Raw genomic sequence first — 19,491 nt, 5'->3', positions numbered from 1 at the left:
AACTGTACCTTGACTTGCATCAGACGATGGCTATATTGTCTTATTGCTTTCTGGCCCTATTCTATGTAAATGACCTGAGAATTACCATATGAATGTAACACCTGGAGGTTCCCTGGGAGAGGAGGAGGGAAGAAGGGGGAGTGGAAAATAAACGCGGCAGTCTCGGCAGTCTTTGCCTGGACTGCGGACATCCCGGACCCGGTGTGTCTGTCTCTCTTCTTTTTCTTCCTAGTCCTTGTCCCCTATTTCAGGAACCCCAATCTGCGAACCCTGGTTTGCTGCCGGTTGGCCCCGGCAAGAGATAACATCCACCTTATTACACACACATAGCAGGACAGCCTGTGTTCACAGAGGACATTTCTCATTTCTGGGTCAAACAACTGTGGCACTCCCACCCCCCTACATTCTCAGGATGGCTTTGCTCTGTAGAGACTTGGTGGCAAGGCCAGCCCTCTCTTGGAGCTCACTGTCCTCCTCGGCTCTCTGGTGGGCCCGCACATGCTTCAGTAAGAAGTGGCCAGTAAAGAGCTTCAGGCCTTCCCAAAGCCCGCCCAGCTTGGGGTTGTCAGACATTGTTGCAAAAATCAAACTCAACTCTTAAACTTCTGTTTCCATTAACACAATAGTTAGCACTTTCCGTAAGAAGTGGAGTCTTGGTTTGGCTAGCTCACTGAATTCCACTCCTTTCAAGATGGAGAGTGGAAGTGATTTTTGTCTTCAGCAAGTGTGCTACCAGGTGAACCAAATTTGAGAAATTAGTGGCTGGCAAATTTTTCAAGTTCTGAAATTTGTCCCATATGCCGAACTGGAAAGTCATCTGCAATCGCTGCTCATAGCTGCAGAGCTTGCTGGCCAGGATGGCGTAGAAGGGGTAATATGTTTTGTCCTGTAGGCAGCAGTCTGTGAGGACATGGGCCACTTCTCTCTCTTGCTGTTCCTTTAGCCCCAGCTTGAGCAGCTTCTCAAAGGCATCTAGGAAGTCCTCACTGGTCATGATTGTACAGAATGTGTTTCTCCTCACATTGGGGTTCATCCTCTGTTTTCGGGCAGGCCCCAGCATCTTTGAGCTGACCTTGCTTCTGCAGGCGTGCAATGACTATTGTCAATCACTGGGGCTCCACCCCACAATCCACCCGGGTCAGCGACCCATCTGCTCTGCATTCAAGACCCCATCCTAGGAGATGCCAAGTTGAGTCTCAGAGGCTGAGCCAGCACCACACACCTGAGTTCTCTGTAATTTCCTCAGTCTCTCTACCGGCTTAGGGTCATAACCTAGAATTTTCCTCATGTCATTGTTCTTTAATGCCAGCATTATCTTCAGTATAAACCGAATCCTAGTCTAGTCCTGAAATCTGCTGCCCGCCAGGCTGGCCTTGGCCTGGGCTTCTGTGATCAGCTCCTTCAATGACAAGAGGTCATCTTTCCTTGGCATAGAGCCCACATTCTTCAGTATTAATAAGATCAGCTCATCTCCATTTACATTTAAAAATGTAAATGGTTAAAATGCTTTGAAGTTAGACCTTGCATACTCTTCTAGCATGCACAAAGCCCTAGGTTCGATTCTCTAGAACCACATATACTGAAAGAGCTGGAACTGGCACGGTGGCTCAAATGGAAGACTGCTAGCCTTGAGCAAAACGTGTCCAAGGACAGTGCCCAGGCTCTGAGTTCAAGCCCCAGGACTGGCAAAAAAAAATTAAGTTGGGTTCTCAGGTCTATAATCCTAGCTACTCAAGAGCCTGACATCAGAGGATCACAGTACAAAACAAGCCCAGGCAGGAAAGTTCATGAGACACTTAATCTCCAATTAAACATCAAAGCAAAACAAAACAAAACAAAAAAACCCCTGGAAATAGAGCTGTGGCTCAAGTGGTGGAGAGCTAGACTTTGACAAAACAAAACAAAAAGGCTCAAACTGTGTCCAACCTCTGAGTTCAAGCCCGCGTCTGAAAATAAATAAGTTTTGAAGTCAATTTAAAGTCAATTGCAGAGTATGTTCTATCTTTACAGAGTTTCATATATTCATTAGTAATAGCTTTTTTTGGCATGTGTTTACGTTGGTCTCAGGGCTTGAGCTTCTTTGCTCAAGGCTAGTGCTTTACCACTTGAGCCCTAGCTCTACTGCCACATTTTGTTGTTAGTTGTGGGGCTTGAACTCTAGGACTAGGCACTATTTCTGGGCTCTTCAGCTCAAGGCTAGCCCTCTACCACTTTGAGCCACAATGCCACTTCTGTTTTTTCTGGTGGTTAATCAGAGAGTCTCACAGACTCTTGTGCTCAGGATTGTTTTGAACCACGGTCCTCAGATCTCCGCCTCCTAAGTAACTAGGATTGTAGGTATGAGCTACCGGGTCCAGCTAGCATTAGCTTTAAAAAAATTATAGCCCTTGATAAATAAATAAATATATACATACACATAAATATACATACACACATATACACATACACACATATACATACACATGTTTACACACATGTTTGTGTATATACACACATATTTACACATATATGTATGTATATATATATATTATTGTTGTTGTTGTGGGGCTTGAACACAGGGCCTGGGCACTGTCCCTGAACTTTTCTGTTGCTTATTTTTTTGTCAGTCCTGGGACTTGAACTCAGGGCCTGAGCACTATCCTTAGGCTTTCTCAAGACTAGAGCTCTAACACTTGAGCAACAGCACCATTTTCAGCTTTTCCTATGTATATGGTACCAAGGAATCGAACCCGTGTCTTTGTGCACGTTAGACAAGCACTCTACCACTAGGCCAAACTCCTGGCTCCCCTTTTTTTCCCCAGTCTTGTGGCTTGAACTCAGGGCCTGGGCACTGATCTTGGGCTTTCACAAGGCTAACGCTCTACAACTTGAGCCACAGCACCACTTTTGGCTTTTTCTATGCATGTGGTACCAAGGAATCAAACCTAGGGCTTCATGCATGAAAGGCGAGCACTCTACCAGTAGGCCACACTACTGGCCGGAGCTTTTCTGTTCAAATCTAGTACTTTATCACTTTGAGTCACAGCTCCACTTCTGGTTTTCTGGTGGTTAATTAGAAATAAAAGTCTCATGAACTTTCTTACCCGGGCTAGTTTCAAACCATTGTCCTCAGATCTCAACCACCTTAGTTGCTATCCTCACTCAGATATCAGCCTCCTGAGTAGCTAGAATTACAGATGTGTGCTGCCAGTGCCTGGCTGTTATTTGTTTTAAACTGTTTTTTGAGGGAGGGAGGAAGAGGGTCTGGTCCTGGGACTTGAACTCCAGGGAGCTCCAGTGGAGCTTTAGCACCACTTCTGGCTTTTTTTTTTATTTTTATTTATTTATTTATTTATTTATTTTTTATGTATGTGGTACTGAGAAATCGAACCTGAGTCTTCGTGCATGCTAGGCAAGCACTCTACCACTAGGCCAAACTCACGACCCTGGCTGATGTATTTATTTATTTATTTTATGGTTGTTGTTTTGTTTTGCTGTACCTGAGGCTTGAACTCAGGGCCTAAGTGCTCTCCTTGAGCTTTTGTGTGCGAGTGCTCTATCATTTGAACCACAGCTCCACTTCTGGCTTTTTGTAGTTAATTGGAGATAAGAGTCTCAGGGAGGGCCAGAGTTTGGCCTAGTGGTAGAGTGCTTGTTAGCATACATGAAGTCTTGGATTCGATTTCTTGGTACCACATACATAGAAAAAGCCAGAAATGGTGCTGTGGTTCAACTGGTAGACCTCTAGCCTTGAGAAAGTTCAAGAGCAGTGCTCAGGCTCTGAGATCAAGCCCTGGAACTGCCAAAAGAGTCTCCAGGATTTTCCTGACCCAGCTAGCTTTGTACTTTGATCCTCAGATCTCATCCTCCCGAGTAGCTGGGATTACAGGTGTGAGCCACCAGTACCTGGCCCATTTCTGGCTTTTTGCTGCTTCATCAGAGACAAGAGTTGCAGGTATTTGCCAGGTTTCGCTTTTAACCTCAGTTCTCAGATCTCATGGTCTTAAGTAGCTAGGATTACAGGAGTGAGCTACCACCACGTAGCTCAGTTCCATCTGTTTTTAACCAAATGGACATCTCCAGCCTGAAGCTTTCCTCACTGAAGTTAATGAGAGTGTTTGCTAGTCACATGGGCATCATGTTTTCATTTTCTGGAGGTGCAATTGTATTACCTCTCCTGTAATGTGTTCATTGAAAACAAGGCACAGTGTCCAGCCCACACTTCTGTGAGGACATGAGCCATCCATGTGGGAGAAGGGGCTCAGTGGGACCATCTGGGAAGTCAGCCTAAACGGAAGTCAACCAGAGTCATGTGCTGGTGGCTCATGCCTGCAGGCCTATCTACTCAACAGGATAGGATCTGAGGTTTCCAGTTAAAAGCCAGCAAACACATCCTGGATGCTCTTTTTTTTTTGCCAGTCCTAGAGCTTGAACTCAGGGCCTGGGCACTGTCCCTGAGCTTCTTTGATTCAAGGCTAGTGCTCTACCACTTGAGCCACAGCACCACTTCTAGCTTTTACTGTGTATGTGCTATTGAGGAATCGAACCCAGGGCTTCATGCATGCTAGGCAAGTACTCTACCACTACACCATGCTTCTATGTCCCCCTGCTCAGAAACTCTTAATCTCCAAGTAATCTACAAAAGGCAAGAAGTGGGAGTGTAGCTCAAGGGGTAGAACACCAGTCTTGAGAGAAAAAAACAAAGCAAGAGCATGAGGTCAAGTTCAAGCCTCAGTTAACCACATCCCCACTCCCACACATAAAGAAAGAAGCCTATTGTGTACCTTACCTCACATTAAAATAGTAGTAGAAGCTTGAAATGATGTCAAAGTAAGAAGTGGATTCCTTGCTAATAACTGTGTATAATGGAATAATACATTCTCTCCAGAATCAATCCATGTAGATTACATTACCCCTATCCTTCATCTGTTTTGGCCAAACTAACAGTCTGATGATTTTCCTCAGTGTTTGGTAAAGAATAAGGGTTTTTTCTAGCTAGTTTGTAACATCAGTCATTACAATTGACAGCTAGTAATTATTCGGGAGGCTTGCTGAGTTCTAGTCACTATGGAAAATGCTTTTACACTTATTCCTCCATTTAATCTCCCAGATATTATGAGAGGCAAGTTTATACTTAGCATCCCCTTTTCCAAAGAGGGTCCAGAAGCACTGAATGGTTAAATGATTTCTTGAATCGCCTAGCTAGTTAGTAGAGGCTGTTGAATTCATACTCTGAAATCATAAGAAACATTCGTGTTTTTCATTTATACATGTGATGCCACTGGCATGTATAATAGAGAGAAACTAGCTGGGTTCATGGTTTGCATCTGTTGGTCTAGCTACTCAGGAGGCTGAGATCAAGCCAGCCAGGGCAAAGAAGTTCATGTAAGTCCATCTCAATGGAAGACCCCGGGCACAATGATACATATTTGTGCTATGGAACAGTGATTATAGGAAGACTAAAACAGGGGGATCAAGTTTTAGGTATATCTCTTCCCAAGGCAAAAAAAAAGCATTTTTTTTAATCTCAAGAATATCTAGAGCAAAAAGGATCAAAGATGTGGGAGCAAGCACAAACCCTCAGCACTGAAAAGAGGAAGTGAAAAGTGGGAGACAGTATAATTGACCAACAGTTATATTGGAGCAGTAACTTTTGAATAACAGATAATAGTCTTTAAAAGAGATACTTTCTTGGTCTCATTGACTTCCCTCAGATTTCAGCATCCTAAGTAGTTAGTCTTATAGGCATGAGCCAGAAGCACCCAGCGTTTGTGAGAATCTTATTTCCAATTAATCAGGTGTTTTCTCTAAAGGCTTTTTTTTTTCTTTTCTTTCATTCTTTCTTGTCTTTTTCTTTTTTCTTTGCCAGGCCTGGGGCTTCAACTCAAGGCCTAGACACTATCCCTGAGCTTCTTTTGCTCAAGGCTAGCACTCTACCCCTTGAACCACAGCATTACTACCAGCTTTTTCTGTATATGTGGCACTGAGGAATCAAACCCAAGGCTTCATGCTTGCTAGGCAAGCACTCCACCACTAAGCCACACTCCCAGCTCCCTCTAAGTTTTAAAGCCAGGGGAAAAGCACACTAAAGGAATGAAGAGAGAAAATCCGACAAAGATAAATAGTGAAAGAAAGGAGAGTGGGCAGAAGCTAAAAGTAAAGGACAAACAGACAGCAAAGGGAGAAGAGAGAGAGAAAGAATAAGATGTGTATAGCACAGAAAAAGGGAATGGTGGAGATAGGAGCAGAAATAGATAGGAGACCAGGAAGAAAAAGAGAATCCAGATCCTTCCCAGGCCATCAAATTGCCTTCACCTGGCTCAGCACAAAGCATTGGCTAGTGGTCTGTCCGCTCCCAGAGGACGCATGCTTAAGAAGCAGAGGCAGGTATGCTGAGAGCATCCCTCGCTCATATAAGAGAATCCAGCCAGTACCAAAGGGCCCTGGGCCTCCACAGGCTCAGGCAGGACTGGCAGCCAACATGTTGGGAGAGATACCAGGCTATACTCACAAGGTTAACATTTCCCCAGGCTAGCCTGGAGTGTGATGCCTGTCCACAGTCTGGAGGTTGCTGGGTACCTGGAATAGTTTGTTTGGATGGTCAGTTCTGGTAGTAGTGGTAGGGTGGATAATGAGTGAGAACTGAGTAGCTATGACAGCTGTGGTATTTGCATTTAGATTAATAGGGTTAACAACAGATGCTGAATTTGTCTGGAACTATTTTCCTCAAAGAGCTCACTGTCCAGTCGGTGGCTGGCAAGAGGCAAGTCAGTTTATAAGGCTAAAATATGTCCTTAAAAAGATTTAAAACAGCAGCTCTGGCGGGTGAGCTCTCATGAGCTTAGCTAGATCTCCTCTCTTCTTTGACATGGGCAGTGCTGAAATTGTCACCTGCATTTACAGATCAAGACACATAGAGCCAGGTCAGCTGCACTTTGTGTCTGAAGGCACATCTAGAAAGCAAGCTTCTCGAGGCAACTCCATTCCTGCTTCCTCAGCTCTTTGTGGCATTCCCAGGTCTGGCATGGAGAAGGATCCACAGTGGTGGAGGAGAAAAACTATGTTCCAATGATAATTGGATATTTTTTTCAAAATTGTATTTGATTGTCCGGGTGTTGTATAGAGGGGTTACAATTGCATTCATCAGATATGACTTCTTGAACGTTGATACCCCTTCCCAGGTTTCTCTCCCCCGCGTGCCTAATCATCTTGTGTTCTGAACAGCTTTCTGTACATTATGTCCTATAAATAATCACTTCTGCTTTGTGAGAAGTGATGTTTTTCTGGGGGTGGGGGTGGGGGTGGGGATGGACAGGCCCTGTACATGCTCGGTAGAGACACACCTTCAGCCCTCAGGTGAGGTCAATTAGCCTCCTTCTAGAGTCATCAAAACACAGTCCTGGAACAATCAAGTGAACGTGGCTACAGTTGCGGATGAAGCCACATGTGTTGGCTTTCAGAGTTGATGCTCTCTCCTTTGCATCATGGTTATTGGAGATAATTTGGAAGGAGAACAAAGTGGTAACCAGTATTTACCAGTGGTAACCAGTCTCACTCTTCTGAGACTTCCCAAGCAAGCCTCCACGTGGTGATAGAAAATATTTAGGTAAACTGGGCAGCGGCTCACACCTGTAATCCTAGCTACTCAGGAGGCGGAGATCTGAGAATCATAGATCAAAGCCAGCCTGGGCACTAGAGACCTCAAGACTTTTATCTCCAATTAACCACTAGAAAACAGAAAGTGGTGCTGTGGCTCAAGGGTAGGGAGGTAGCCTTGAGCTGAAGAACTCAGTGTTAACACCCAGGCCCAGAGTCCAAGCCCCACACAGACAAAAAGAAAGAGAGAAAGAAAGAGAGAGAGAGAGAGAGAGAGAGAGAGAGAGAGAGAGAGAGAGAGAGAGAGAGAGAGAGAGAGAGAGAGAGAGAGAAAGAAAGAAAGAAAAGACTTAGGTAGGTGCCGGGAGAGCGGCTTAGTAGTAGAGTGCTTACCTACGAAGCCCTGGGTTCTATTCCTCAGTACCACATACACAGAAAATCCCAGAAGTGGTGCTGTGGCTCATGCAGTAGAGCTCTAGCCTTGAGGAAGACCAAGGACAATGGTCAGGCTCTGAATTCAAGGCCCAGGACAGGCACAAAAAAGAAAGAAAGAAAGAAAATTCTTAGGTACTCCTGTGGTACTCCAAAAAAGGAGAGAGGTTATTTAAATTTTTAGAGAGCTAGAAATGGTAATTTTGCTCAGAAAAACTTTTTGAAAATTGCTGAGGACATATTGTCAGAAATCTTTGAAAGACAGTTTGATGTTGAACAAAAGAAATTTAATCACTTCTATGCTAAATTTATATGTGTAATTTGAAAGTAAGACATCAATAAAAGCTAGTTCTTTCTTAAACTGAGTTCTTCTGTCTTGAAGAGACAATGAACAACCATTTTGCTGGATCATTTGATTTCTTTGAAATATAAAATTTATGCTAATATCCAATAAATATTGTTACTGTGCACTGTAGGATAATGTGTATGACAGTGTAGTCTCAATTGTGAAGAACAAACATGTTTCCTCTTTAGCTTTAATTTTTTAAATTTAAATTTTATTTATTCACTGTGTTGAACAAATAAAACTCAGGGATTGGTTGCTTTCCTGAGCTTTTCTGCTGATAGTAACACTCTGTTTGAGCCACAGCTCCAATTCCAGATATTTTGGTGGTTAATTGAATATAAGAATCTCATGGATTTTGAACTGAAATTCTCAGATCTTAGCTTTCTTTCTTTTTTTCCCTTTTTTTCTTTCCTTTTTTTTTTTTTGCCAGTTCTGGGCACTGTCCTTGGACACTTTTTGCTCAAGGCTAGTGCTCTGCCACTCGCCACAGCACCACTTCCAGCTTTTTCTATATATGTGGTAACAAGGAATCAAACCCCGGTCTTTGTGCATGCTAGGTGAGCACTCTACCACTAGGCTATGCTCCCAGCCAGATCTTAGCTTTCTCAGTCACTAGGATTATAGATGGGAGCCACCAGTACTGGCTTTTTATTTTTATTTTACATGTGCTGTGCTAGTCCTGAGGCTTGAACTCAGGCCTTAGGTGTTGTCCTATGGCTTCTTTTGCTTAGAGCTAATGCTTTATCACTTGAGTCTTAGCCTCACTCCCTCCCCCCCATTTTTTTGCCAGTCCTGGGGCTTGAACTCAGGGCCTGAGCACTGTCCTTGGGCTTTCCACAAGGCTAGCGCTCTACCACTGGAGCCACAGCTCCACTTCCAGCTTTTCTATATATGTGGTACCCAGGAATCAAACCCAGGCCTCAGTGCATGCTAGGCAAACCCTCTACCACCAGTCCAAACTCCCAGCCTCTAGCCTCACTTTTGGATTTTTGTTTTTGGAGTTCATTGGAGAGAAGAGTCTTGGATTTTCCTTGCTGGGCTAGCTTCACTTTTGATCATCACGTTTTAGCCTCCTGAGTAGCTAGGATTATAAGCATGATACATGGGTACCCTGGTTTATTTTATTATTATTATTATTATTTGCCAGTCCTGGGCTTGAACTTGAGGCCTGAGCACTGTCATTGGTCTTTCTCAAGGCTAGAGCTCTACCACTTGAGCTGCAGCACACTTCTGGCTTTTTTCTATGTGGTACCGAGGAATGGAACCCAGGTCTTTGAGCATACTAGGCAAGCACTCTACCACTAGGCCAAACTCCCGCCCCTGCTCCGGTTTATTTTTATTGTTTGCCAGTACTGGGGTTTAAACCTAGAGTCTCAGGCTTGCTTCCTCATGGCAGGTGCTCTATCATCTGAACCACACCTCCAACCCTATGTTTTTTTGCTGGTTATTTTGGAAATGAAGTTTCTCAGACTTTTCTGCCCAGGATTAGCTCAAAACTGTGATTCGATGGGCCTCGGTCTCTTGAGTAGTTAGGATTACAAACTTGACTCGCCAGTGCTCAATTCCATTTAGCTTTTTAGGAGTGAACTGTCATTTTGAGTTAAGGAGTTTGTAGTGTTAGCTTATTGAGCAGTTGTTGCTTTTAGGTCTTGTTTTTAGTGATCAAAACAAGAGTAGTTATTGAATGTATTAGAGGAATGACAGAATTATGATCACTGTAATGATCTGAAATCAGGTACTACAGAACATTTACTATGTAGTTCCTACCTGTTGGTTCATAGAAAGGCTCAGGATCATACAAACTATACTAAACTGTGAAGTGTATGTGTGTGTGTGTGCTGGTTTTACCATCTAAATGAAATAATTATTGTTTTTAGCTTTTGTAACTTAACATGTTGAATATTTTAGCATAAAAAGTTCTACTAACCACAAGAAGGTTGCCATGCTTGACAAAGGTGAGTAAGTAAAACATGACACCATAAAAGGAATAATAAACTAAGCTGGGTATTGGTGGCCTATTTTTTTTTAAGCCCTAGCTACTTAGAGGGCTGATGTCTCAAAGATATCCTGAGATGAAAAGTTTGCTAGACTCCATCTTCAAAATAGCAGAAAACAGCTAGACTTATGGCTCAAGTGGTAGAATGCCATCCTAACAAATTCAAATGACTGAGTTCAAACCCTAGTACCTTATATCCCCCCCACCCCCGCACACGAAAGAAACGAAAAAGGAAGAAAGAGAAATCGAGAAAGCAAGGCAAAAAAGAAAGAGTCTAATACCACCACAAGGTGGTGATCTAGGACTACATAGTGCGATTATAGTTCCTGGAAAGGAATTCTGTGCTCAGGCTAATCTGAAACTTGCCTTTTGGTTAAAAAGAAGCAGGAGGGAGAAGAGGCAAGTCTTTGTGGCTATTTTGTTTTTTTTTTTTCCTTTGCATTTAAGCCATAGTGTGAGTTTCAGGCATTGATTCCCTCATAGTCAATGTGTTTCCTAGCCCTGACAGGACAGGTGCTGTTCTATTTTCCTTGGTTCATCCATGAATTCTTCCCAGGACTAGGCTCCCTTCTCCTTCCATCCTCTTTCTTGACTTCCATCCTCTTTCTGCCTTCCCTGGTTAGAGTGAAACTCTGTGCCCAGTAACTCATCCAGCAGTCTCATACGTGACTAGCTCTGGTTCCCTACAGTAACCATTATGAACCTCCACTGCTCTTTTTTGTGGGGGGAGGGAGTTGGTTGTGGGGCTTGAATTCTGGGCCTGGGAGCTGTCCCTTGAAGCCCTACCCCTTGAGCCACAAGGCCACTTCTGCTTTTCTAGTGATTAATTGGAGATAAGAGTCTCACTTTCTTTAGTGCCCGGGCTGTTTTTGAACTGGGATCATCAGATAGATCTCAGCCTCTGTGGGTCTTGAAGAATGAGTCCATAAACACAGAAGGAGGAACAAAATGACAAACATTTATTGAAGTACAAGATAAGCCAAGCTACTGCTAGATTAGAGGGGCCCGCAGGGAAGGTAGTGGGGTTAATAAGAGAGAGATTCTTGTGATCCCCAGGCAGTCCATGGACCATTTGAATTCCCAGATCCAATTAGAGGCTCCACACAGCCTACATGAGTTCTCCACGAGCTCCCCATTTCCTTACAAATGGGATGATGTAATTCTTTCTGATGGCAGTATAGAATTCTATTGTGTATAAATACCACATCTTGTTGACCTGATCATAAACTGAAGGGAATCTGGGTTGGTTCCATATCTTCACTATGGTAAATAGTGCTCCAATGAACATCATTGTGCTAGTGGATTTAGTATGTCCTTGTGTCTGGACAATTGGGTAAATACCAAGTGGTGGAATTGCTGGGTCATAGGGGAGCTCTATGTTTAGTCTTTTGAGGCACTGCCACACTGCTTTCCATAGTGGTTGAATAAGTTTGCACTCTCACCAACAGTGTAGTAGTGATCCCTCCTGGCCACATCCCCTCCAGCATCTGTTGTCATTCGTTTTCCTGATCCTGGCCATTCTAACTGGAGTGAGGTGGAATCTTAGAGTTGTTTTGATTTGCATTTCTTTTATGACTAGAGATGTTGAGCATTTCTTCATGTGCCTATAGGCCATTCTTATTTCTTCTTCAGAGGAGACTTTTTTAAGTCTTTGGCCCATCTTTTAATGGGATGGTTGTTTCTTTGGAGTTTACTTTTGGAGTGATTCAATTTTTTGAGCTGTTGATATATTTTTGATATAAGGAGGCCTTTGTTGTATGGTTAGTGAAGATCTTTTCCCACTCTGTGGTCTTTCTATTTCGCTTGCTAGCTATGTCCTTTGCCATACAGAAGCTCTGCAGTTTAATGCAGTTCCACTTATCCAAACTGTCTTTGATTTGTGTGTGTCTTTATTAAGAAAGTTTTGACCTGTGCCAAGGAGGCCTAGTGTATTTCCTATTCCTTCTTATAAAGTTTTCAGTGTATCTGCTTTTACTTTGAGGTCTTTGATCCATTTGGAGTTAATCCTGGTGCAGGGTGACAAAGAAGGATCCAACTTTAGTTTTCTGCAGGTGCTTAACCAGTTCTGCCAGCACCACTTGTTAAAGAGGCTGTCTTTCTTCCATTCTATTTTTTTGGCTCCCTTATTAAAGATAGAATCCCAGAATTCTACTTCTGGTTATATAATTCAAAGAAATCAGTCTCAAAAATATACTTATGTATTCATGTTCACAACATTTTAATTCACTGTGGCCAAGCAGTAGAAGCAAGCTCAGTGACCATCCATGGATGAACGGATAAAAGAATATGGTCTATGTATACCATGAGATAGAGGTAGAAAGTTGAATGGTGGTGCCGTAAGGTAGGGAAAGGAGGAAAGGCGAGATATGTGATGGCACAAAGTTTTACTTTTTAACTTATACAATTAAAAATTATCTTATTTTTTATTTTTATTTTTGCCAGTCCTGGGCTTGAGCTCAGGGCCTGAGCAGTGTCCTTGGACTTTCTCAAGGCTAGAGCTCTACCACTTGAGCCTCAGCACCACTTCCGGCTTTTTTTTCTATGTATGTGGTACCAAGGACTTGAACCCAGGTCTTCGTGCATGCTAGGCAAGCACTCTACCACTAGGCCAAACTCCCGGCCCCAAATTATCTTATTTTTAATAAAATTAGATTTTAGGTTTGTCTCCTCCTTCTCCTCCTCCTCCTCCTCCTCCTCCTCCTCCTCCTCCTCCTCCTCCTCCTCCTCCTCTTCCTCCTCCTCCTTCTTCTTCATCTTCTTCTGGCTTGAATTCTGGGCCTGGGTGCTACACCTGAGCTCTTCAGCTCAAACCTATCGTCCTACCCCTTGAGCACCACTTCCGGTTTTCTGTTGGTTAATTGGAGATAAGAGTCTCAGGGACTTTAGTGTCCATCTTAGCTTTGAACCACAATCCTCAGATCTCAGCCTCCTGAGTAGTTAGGATTATAAGCGTGAGCCACGGCACTCTGCTCAGTTTGTTTTTCCTAAGTATTATTTAATTTTGCAGAGATTCTAGGGTTTAAGTTCAAGGCCTGGGTGCTGTCCCTTAGCTTTTTTTCAGGGCTGGTGTTCTAACACTTGAGCCAAAGCTCTACTTTTGACTTTTTGGTGATTAATTTGAGATATGAGTCTCATAAACTATCCTGCCTGGGCTAGCTTTGAACCTGGATCCTCAGATCTCAGCTACTTAGAACCTGAGTAGCTGGGATTGCAGGTGTGTGCCACCAGTCCTTGGCTAAATTATCTCTAAATAGTTGTACAAAGGGGTTTTGATTCAACATGTCAGATTATTAATACAAGGCATCTTGACCAATGTCAGTCACGCATCCCTTCCTTTCTCCACCCCATCTATCGTAATAGCTTTCAAGTTGCCTAGCTCCATTTCATACATATACAGTGAATATTATGACTATTCATCTGCCCACTCTCCCATAGACTATTCACTTTTTTTTTCCCCAATCCTGGGCTTGAGCTCAGGGCCTGAGCACTGTCCTTGGACTTTCTCAAGGCTAGAGCTCTACCACTTGAGCCTCAGCACCACTTCCGGCTTTTTTTTTTCCTATATGTGGTACCGAGGAATCAAACCCGGGTCTTCATGCATGCTAGGCAAGCACTTTAACCACTAGGCCAAACTCCCGGCCCCTAGACTCTTCACTTTTATAAGATAAAAAGGTTCCAGAGATTTGACACAACCGTATGAATGTACTTAGTCTTAAATGTATACATATTTTTGTTATATGCATTTTACCACAATTAAGGAAATAATTTCAAACTGAAGATAATTTTAAGATATAGTGCAATGCAGATAAAAGCGTAGCTACTAAAGTAGAAAGACAGCCAACCAACTGGGAAAATATATTTACCAAAAATACATCAGACAAATGCTTAATATCCAGTATCTACAGGGAACTCAGAAACTAATCTTCCCCCAAACACAATAAACCAACCACTAAATGGGCAAGGGAACTAAAGAGAGACTTATCAAAAGAAGAGGTTAAAATGGCAGAAAAACATGAGAAAATGCTCATCATCCATGGTCATAAAGAAAATGCAAATAAAAACAACCCTAAGATACCACCTTACCCCCACAAGAATGGCCAGGATTTTGAACTCAATGACAGATGCTGGCGGGGTTTGTGGAAAAAAAGGAACCCTACTGCACTGCTGGTGGGAATATAAACTAATTCAGCCACTCTGGAAAGCAGTGTGGAGAATTCTTAAAGAACTGAGAATTGACCTTTCCTATGATCCCGCCATACCACTTCTGGGCATCTATCCTGAGCATCATAACCCAGGATATGATAAGGACACCTGCTCAGCTATGTTCATCTCTGCACTATTCACAATAGCCAGACGATGGAAACAATGCAGATGCCCTACTGCAGATGAATGGATACAAAAATGTGGTATATATATATATAATATATATATATACACACACAGTGGAATTCTTCATAGCCAACAGACAAGATAAAATGATAGCATTTGCAGGGAAGTGGATAAATCTAGAGTGAATCATGTTGAGTGAGATAAGTCAAGACCAAAGGAACAAAAGCTATCCTTAATATGTGGCTATTAGATCCAAACAGTACAAGAGCGAGGACTCAATATTTGCCTACCCAATGCTAGGGACATGGTATTGGAAATATAAGCACAGCTACATAGACATAAAAATTTATGACTCTATAGACATAATATTTTATTAGATAGATTATTATGTATCTATGACATACAAACCCTCAGCCTAATTTTGATTATGTTCTAAAATCTAAGTGCCAGTGATTGTATATAGAGATTCCCTTCTTGAATATTTGTTTGTTAAATACATCATTTGAAATATGATGTAAAAATCAATGTTAATAAATTCTTTAATACAAAAGAAAAAAATATAGTGCAATGAACACTTTTATATTTTCCATCTAGAATAGCCAATTTTTCCCTTCATTTACCCTCAAATTTTTTCTTTTTTCTTTTTTTTACCAGTCCTGGAGTTTGAACTCTGGATGTAGGCACTGTCACTGAGCCTCTTTTGGTCAAGGCTAGCACTCTACCATTTGAGCCACAGTGCCACTTCCAGCCTTTTTTGTTTATATGGTACTTAAGAATCAAAGTCAGTCCTACATGTACACTTATGTTTTTTTTTCCTGCTTTACCACTAGACCAGACTCTCCTAGTTGCCCTTTCCTTCCTTCCTTCCTTCCTTCCTTCCTTCCTTCCTTCCTTCCTTCCTTCCTTTCTTCCTTTCTTCCCTCCTCCCTCTTCTTCCTCCTCCTCCTCCTCCTCCTCCTCCTCTTCTTCTTCTTCTTCTTCTTCTTCTTCTTCTTCTTCTTCTTCTTCTTCTTCTTCTTCTTCTTCTTCTCTTCCTCCTCCTCCTCCTCCTCCTTCTCTTCCTCCTCCTCCTCCTCCTTCTCCTCCTCCTCCTTCTCTTCCTCCTCCTCCTCCTCCTCCTCCTCCTCCCTCCTCCTCCTCCTCTTCTTCTTCTTCTTCTTCTTCTTCTTCTTCTTCTTCTTCTTCTTCTTCTTCTTCTTCTTCTTCTCTTCCTCCTCCTTCTCCTCATCCTCCTCCTTCTTCCTCTTCCTCTTCTTTTTTCTTTGCCAGTTCAGAGGCTTGAACTCAGAGCCTGGGCACAGTCCCTGGGCTTTCTCAAGGCTAGAGCTTTACCACTTGAACCACAGTACCACTTCTAGCTTTTTCTATGTATGAGGTATGGAGGAATTGAACCCAGGGCTTCATGCATGCTAGGCAAGCACTGTACCACTAGTCCACCCCCATGGCTAGAATCAATTTCATTGGTCCTTAGAAGTGGTATTGCAAAAGCATCTCCAGAGCCTGATCCTTCAGAGAGATGAGCAAACAGGGATAGCGAAGCCCCTGCCCTGACCTAAGGGGTGGGAATTGCTCTGCCTTCAGCTTACATGTGGCCTCAGTACTTAACTCCTACTTCTGCAGGAGTCTTTCTTGTAAAATGGGCATAATAATTTTTACCTACCTCAGAGGTGTACTGGAAGGTATAATTAATGGTGGTTAAAGTACTGGGAGGGGCACAAATCAAAGGCCTTATTAAACGCACAGCATTATTATGGTTGATGGCATTTTTCTTTGAACACACTGGCGACTGCCCTTTTAGACTATTTAACCACCTGTCAGCTCCCCACCACACAAGCCATATTATAGCTCCGAGGCTGGCCTCACAGGACACTTTTTTTTTTGAGCTCAGGGCCTGAGCACTGTCCTTGGACTTTCTCAAGGCTAGAGCTCTACCACTTGAGTCTCAGCACCATTTCTGGCTTTTTTCTATGTATATGGTATCGAGGAATCGAACCCGGGTGTTTGTGCATGCTAGGGAAGCATTCTACCACTAGGCCAAACTCCCAGCTCCCTCATAGGACACTTTTAAAGGCTTGGAAATCTGTTGCTTTACTAAAAGTGATTTCCATCCATTCATCCACACTTTTTTCCATGTCCCTTAGATTTGTTGACTTGAAAAGTATATGCTTTTCTATGTTATAAACCATTTAATCCAATATTTCTCAACATGTTGATACTAGGCCACACTCCCAGCCCCTATTCCTTTTTTTCTTGACCAGGTATGATATGACATCTGGGGCTCATTTTTAGATTTCTATACTTTGACAAGGATATGAACACAAATGAGCTTTGACTTGATGCTCAGTTCTTTGAAGCCAGAGAGCTCAGGGCTCTGCAAGGAAGATTTGGGAGAGAAATTTTTGCTACTGGGTCTAGTTCACCACATCAGGGGCCAGTCCTGGGCCTTGAACTCAGGTCCTGAGCACTGTCCTTGGGTTTTCTCAAGGCCAGAGTTCTATCACTTGAGCCACAGCACCATTTCTGGCTTTTTCTATGTATGTGGTACCGGGGAATCGAACCCGGGACTTCATGCATGCTAGGTAAGCTCTCTACCACTAGGCTAAACTCCCGGCCCAGAGAGCAGATTTAAGCACAAGGAAGTTTATTTTTTTTTCATATATATATATTTTTTTATTAAAGAATTCATTAACATTGATTTTTACATCATATTTCAAATGACAAGTTTAACAAACAAGTATTCAAGAAAGGAATCTCTATCATATATTTTTTATTGTAATTAATATATTCACCAGATAGAAGGTACATTACTTCACAAACATTGATACCCTTTCTCATATCTTGATCCCCATTTCCCTCCCCCCACCCTGCCCCTCATCTTGTTTTCCCCCCTTCCCTATCCAATTTCTAATAACCAAATATGCATATATACAATATATCAGATAACAAGGCATAATAGTGTAACCATATGAGGTACCCAAGGGACAGCGAAAGAGATGAGAGATAACAGCACATTAAGGACAACAATCACTCATTATATGGCTTTTGTTTCTATAACCTGAGGTCCTTTCATTTAGCATTATACTATATGGCCTTATGTATCTAGGTTTTGCTCTATAGCAAATCTCTGCTAGGAGAGCCCAAGGTTTCTACTGATTATGACAAATGAGGGAAACCATTGAGCCTATGTTCCTTTGAGTCTGGCTTACTTCACTTAATGTGATTTTTTTCTAACACAAGGAAGTTTATTAATGCAAGGCACAGAGGTGAGGCAAGAGTGAGCAGGCTGGAGAAGGGTGCCATGGGTATCCCAATGTCTGAAGCTTTTATTGGAGGCTGTGGCTAGGGGAAAATGCTGTACTATGCATAATAAACTCCTGGAGACATCATTGACTCCTCATAAGTTGAGAGGGACAGTTTTGGCTGTGGGTGGTCAAACCAGGGCTATCATTTTCTGCAGGGTCAGAAAGGCACTCCTACCTGTTGTAAGTTGTTCTATGGCAGGGTGCCTGTCATCCTAGCTACTCTGGAGGCTGAGATCCAGGAATTGAGGTTCAAAGCCAGCCCAGACACAGAAGTCCCTGAGACGCTTATCTCCAATTAACCACCAGAGACCTGGAAGTGGGGCTGTGGCTCAAGTGGTAGAGTGCTAGCCTTGAGCTGAAAAAGTTGTTCTATTTATGTCAATGAGCCTGTGATGGTTCATTCAACAAGCCACAGTGTTCATTCTCTCTCTGTCTCTCTGTCTCTCTGTCTCTGTCTCTGTCTCTCTCTTTCTCTCTCTCTCTCTCTCTCTCTCTCTCTCTCTCTCTCTCTCTCTCTCTCTCTCACACACACACACACACACACACACACACACACACACACACACACACGCAATCCCCCTTTCTTGATGGTCCTGGTGTTTAAACTCAGGATCTCTCGGTCTTTCTCAGCTTCCTTGCTCATCTGGTCCTTTCCCACCTGAGCTACCTGCCACCACCACGCCATTATTCTCAACCAGCACATTCCCCAACTCCCTGCCTGAAGCCTACAGCACTGTCACAATCCTCAAGAATATCAAGATAGGTCCGGGAGTTTGGCCTAGTGGTTAAAGTGCTTGCCTAGCATGCACGAAGACCCGGGTTCGATTCCTTGGTACCACATACATACAAAAAAGTCGGAAGTGGTGCTGAGGCTCAAGTGGTAGAGCTCTAGCCTTGAGAAGGTCCAAGGACAGTGCTCAGGCCCTGAGCTCAAGCCCAGGACTAGCAAAAAAAAATAAAAAAGAATATCAAGGTAAAGCCAAACACAAATTAGGCAAGGAGTCAACTTTGAGGCCACAGAGCTACATCTGGGCTTACTAGAAGGAAAACATGTTAACCACTTGAGCGTTTCAATGTGGAGTGGCAGCCTTGGGGATGTATCTTCATTGATTCAAGACTGATCAATCAACTGAGAAATAGTGCTGTGGCTTAAGTGGTGGAGTTGTTAGCCTTGAGAATGCCCAAGGACAGTGCTCAGGCCCTGAGTTCAAGTCCCAGGACTGGCAAAAAAAACCAAAAGGTTTTTTTTTTTTTTTTTTTGAGACACAATCTTTGGCACTGCTTCTATTCTAAGGCTGTAATTCTTTCAATTTGGAGAATGTGAAGTTTGCATGTAACGTGGTTAAACGTGAGCATGCGCAGGCTTTGTTGCCAAATCCTCTACAATAGGAAAGTCATTCTGAGTGATCTCTAACTCCTCACCAGGGACGTCACTGTGAGTGTAGGCCACAGAAATTATTTGACTAAAAACTTACTTTAGTGACAATGGCAACATATCTCAGGGTTAGCTG

At 42.9% G+C, this 19,491-nt stretch overlaps 1 protein-coding gene across 1 annotated transcript in view; it reads right to left on the bottom strand.

The window, feature by feature from the left end:
* Positions 1–399: 399 nt before the first annotated feature.
* Nom1 (nucleolar protein with MIF4G domain 1) overlaps positions 400–19,491 on the bottom strand; it is a 40,500-nt gene continuing 21,408 nt past the window's right edge. Inside the window, 4 exon segments of the mRNA XM_090342495.1 lie at positions 400–711; positions 713–1,077; positions 1,080–1,141; positions 1,143–1,470. Of these exon segments, the coding sequence (XP_090198621.1) occupies positions 400–711; positions 713–1,077; positions 1,080–1,141; positions 1,143–1,470 (1,067 nt within the window).

Source organism: Megascapheus bottae, chromosome 12 (assembly GCF_031878675.1).
Source record: "Megascapheus bottae isolate mThoBot1 chromosome 12, mThoBot2.hap1, whole genome shotgun sequence".
Lineage (NCBI taxonomy): Eukaryota > Metazoa > Chordata > Mammalia > Rodentia > Geomyidae > Megascapheus > Megascapheus bottae.
Note: the sequence above shows the minus strand (reverse complement) of the source record. Positions and strands in the feature narration are given on the sequence as shown.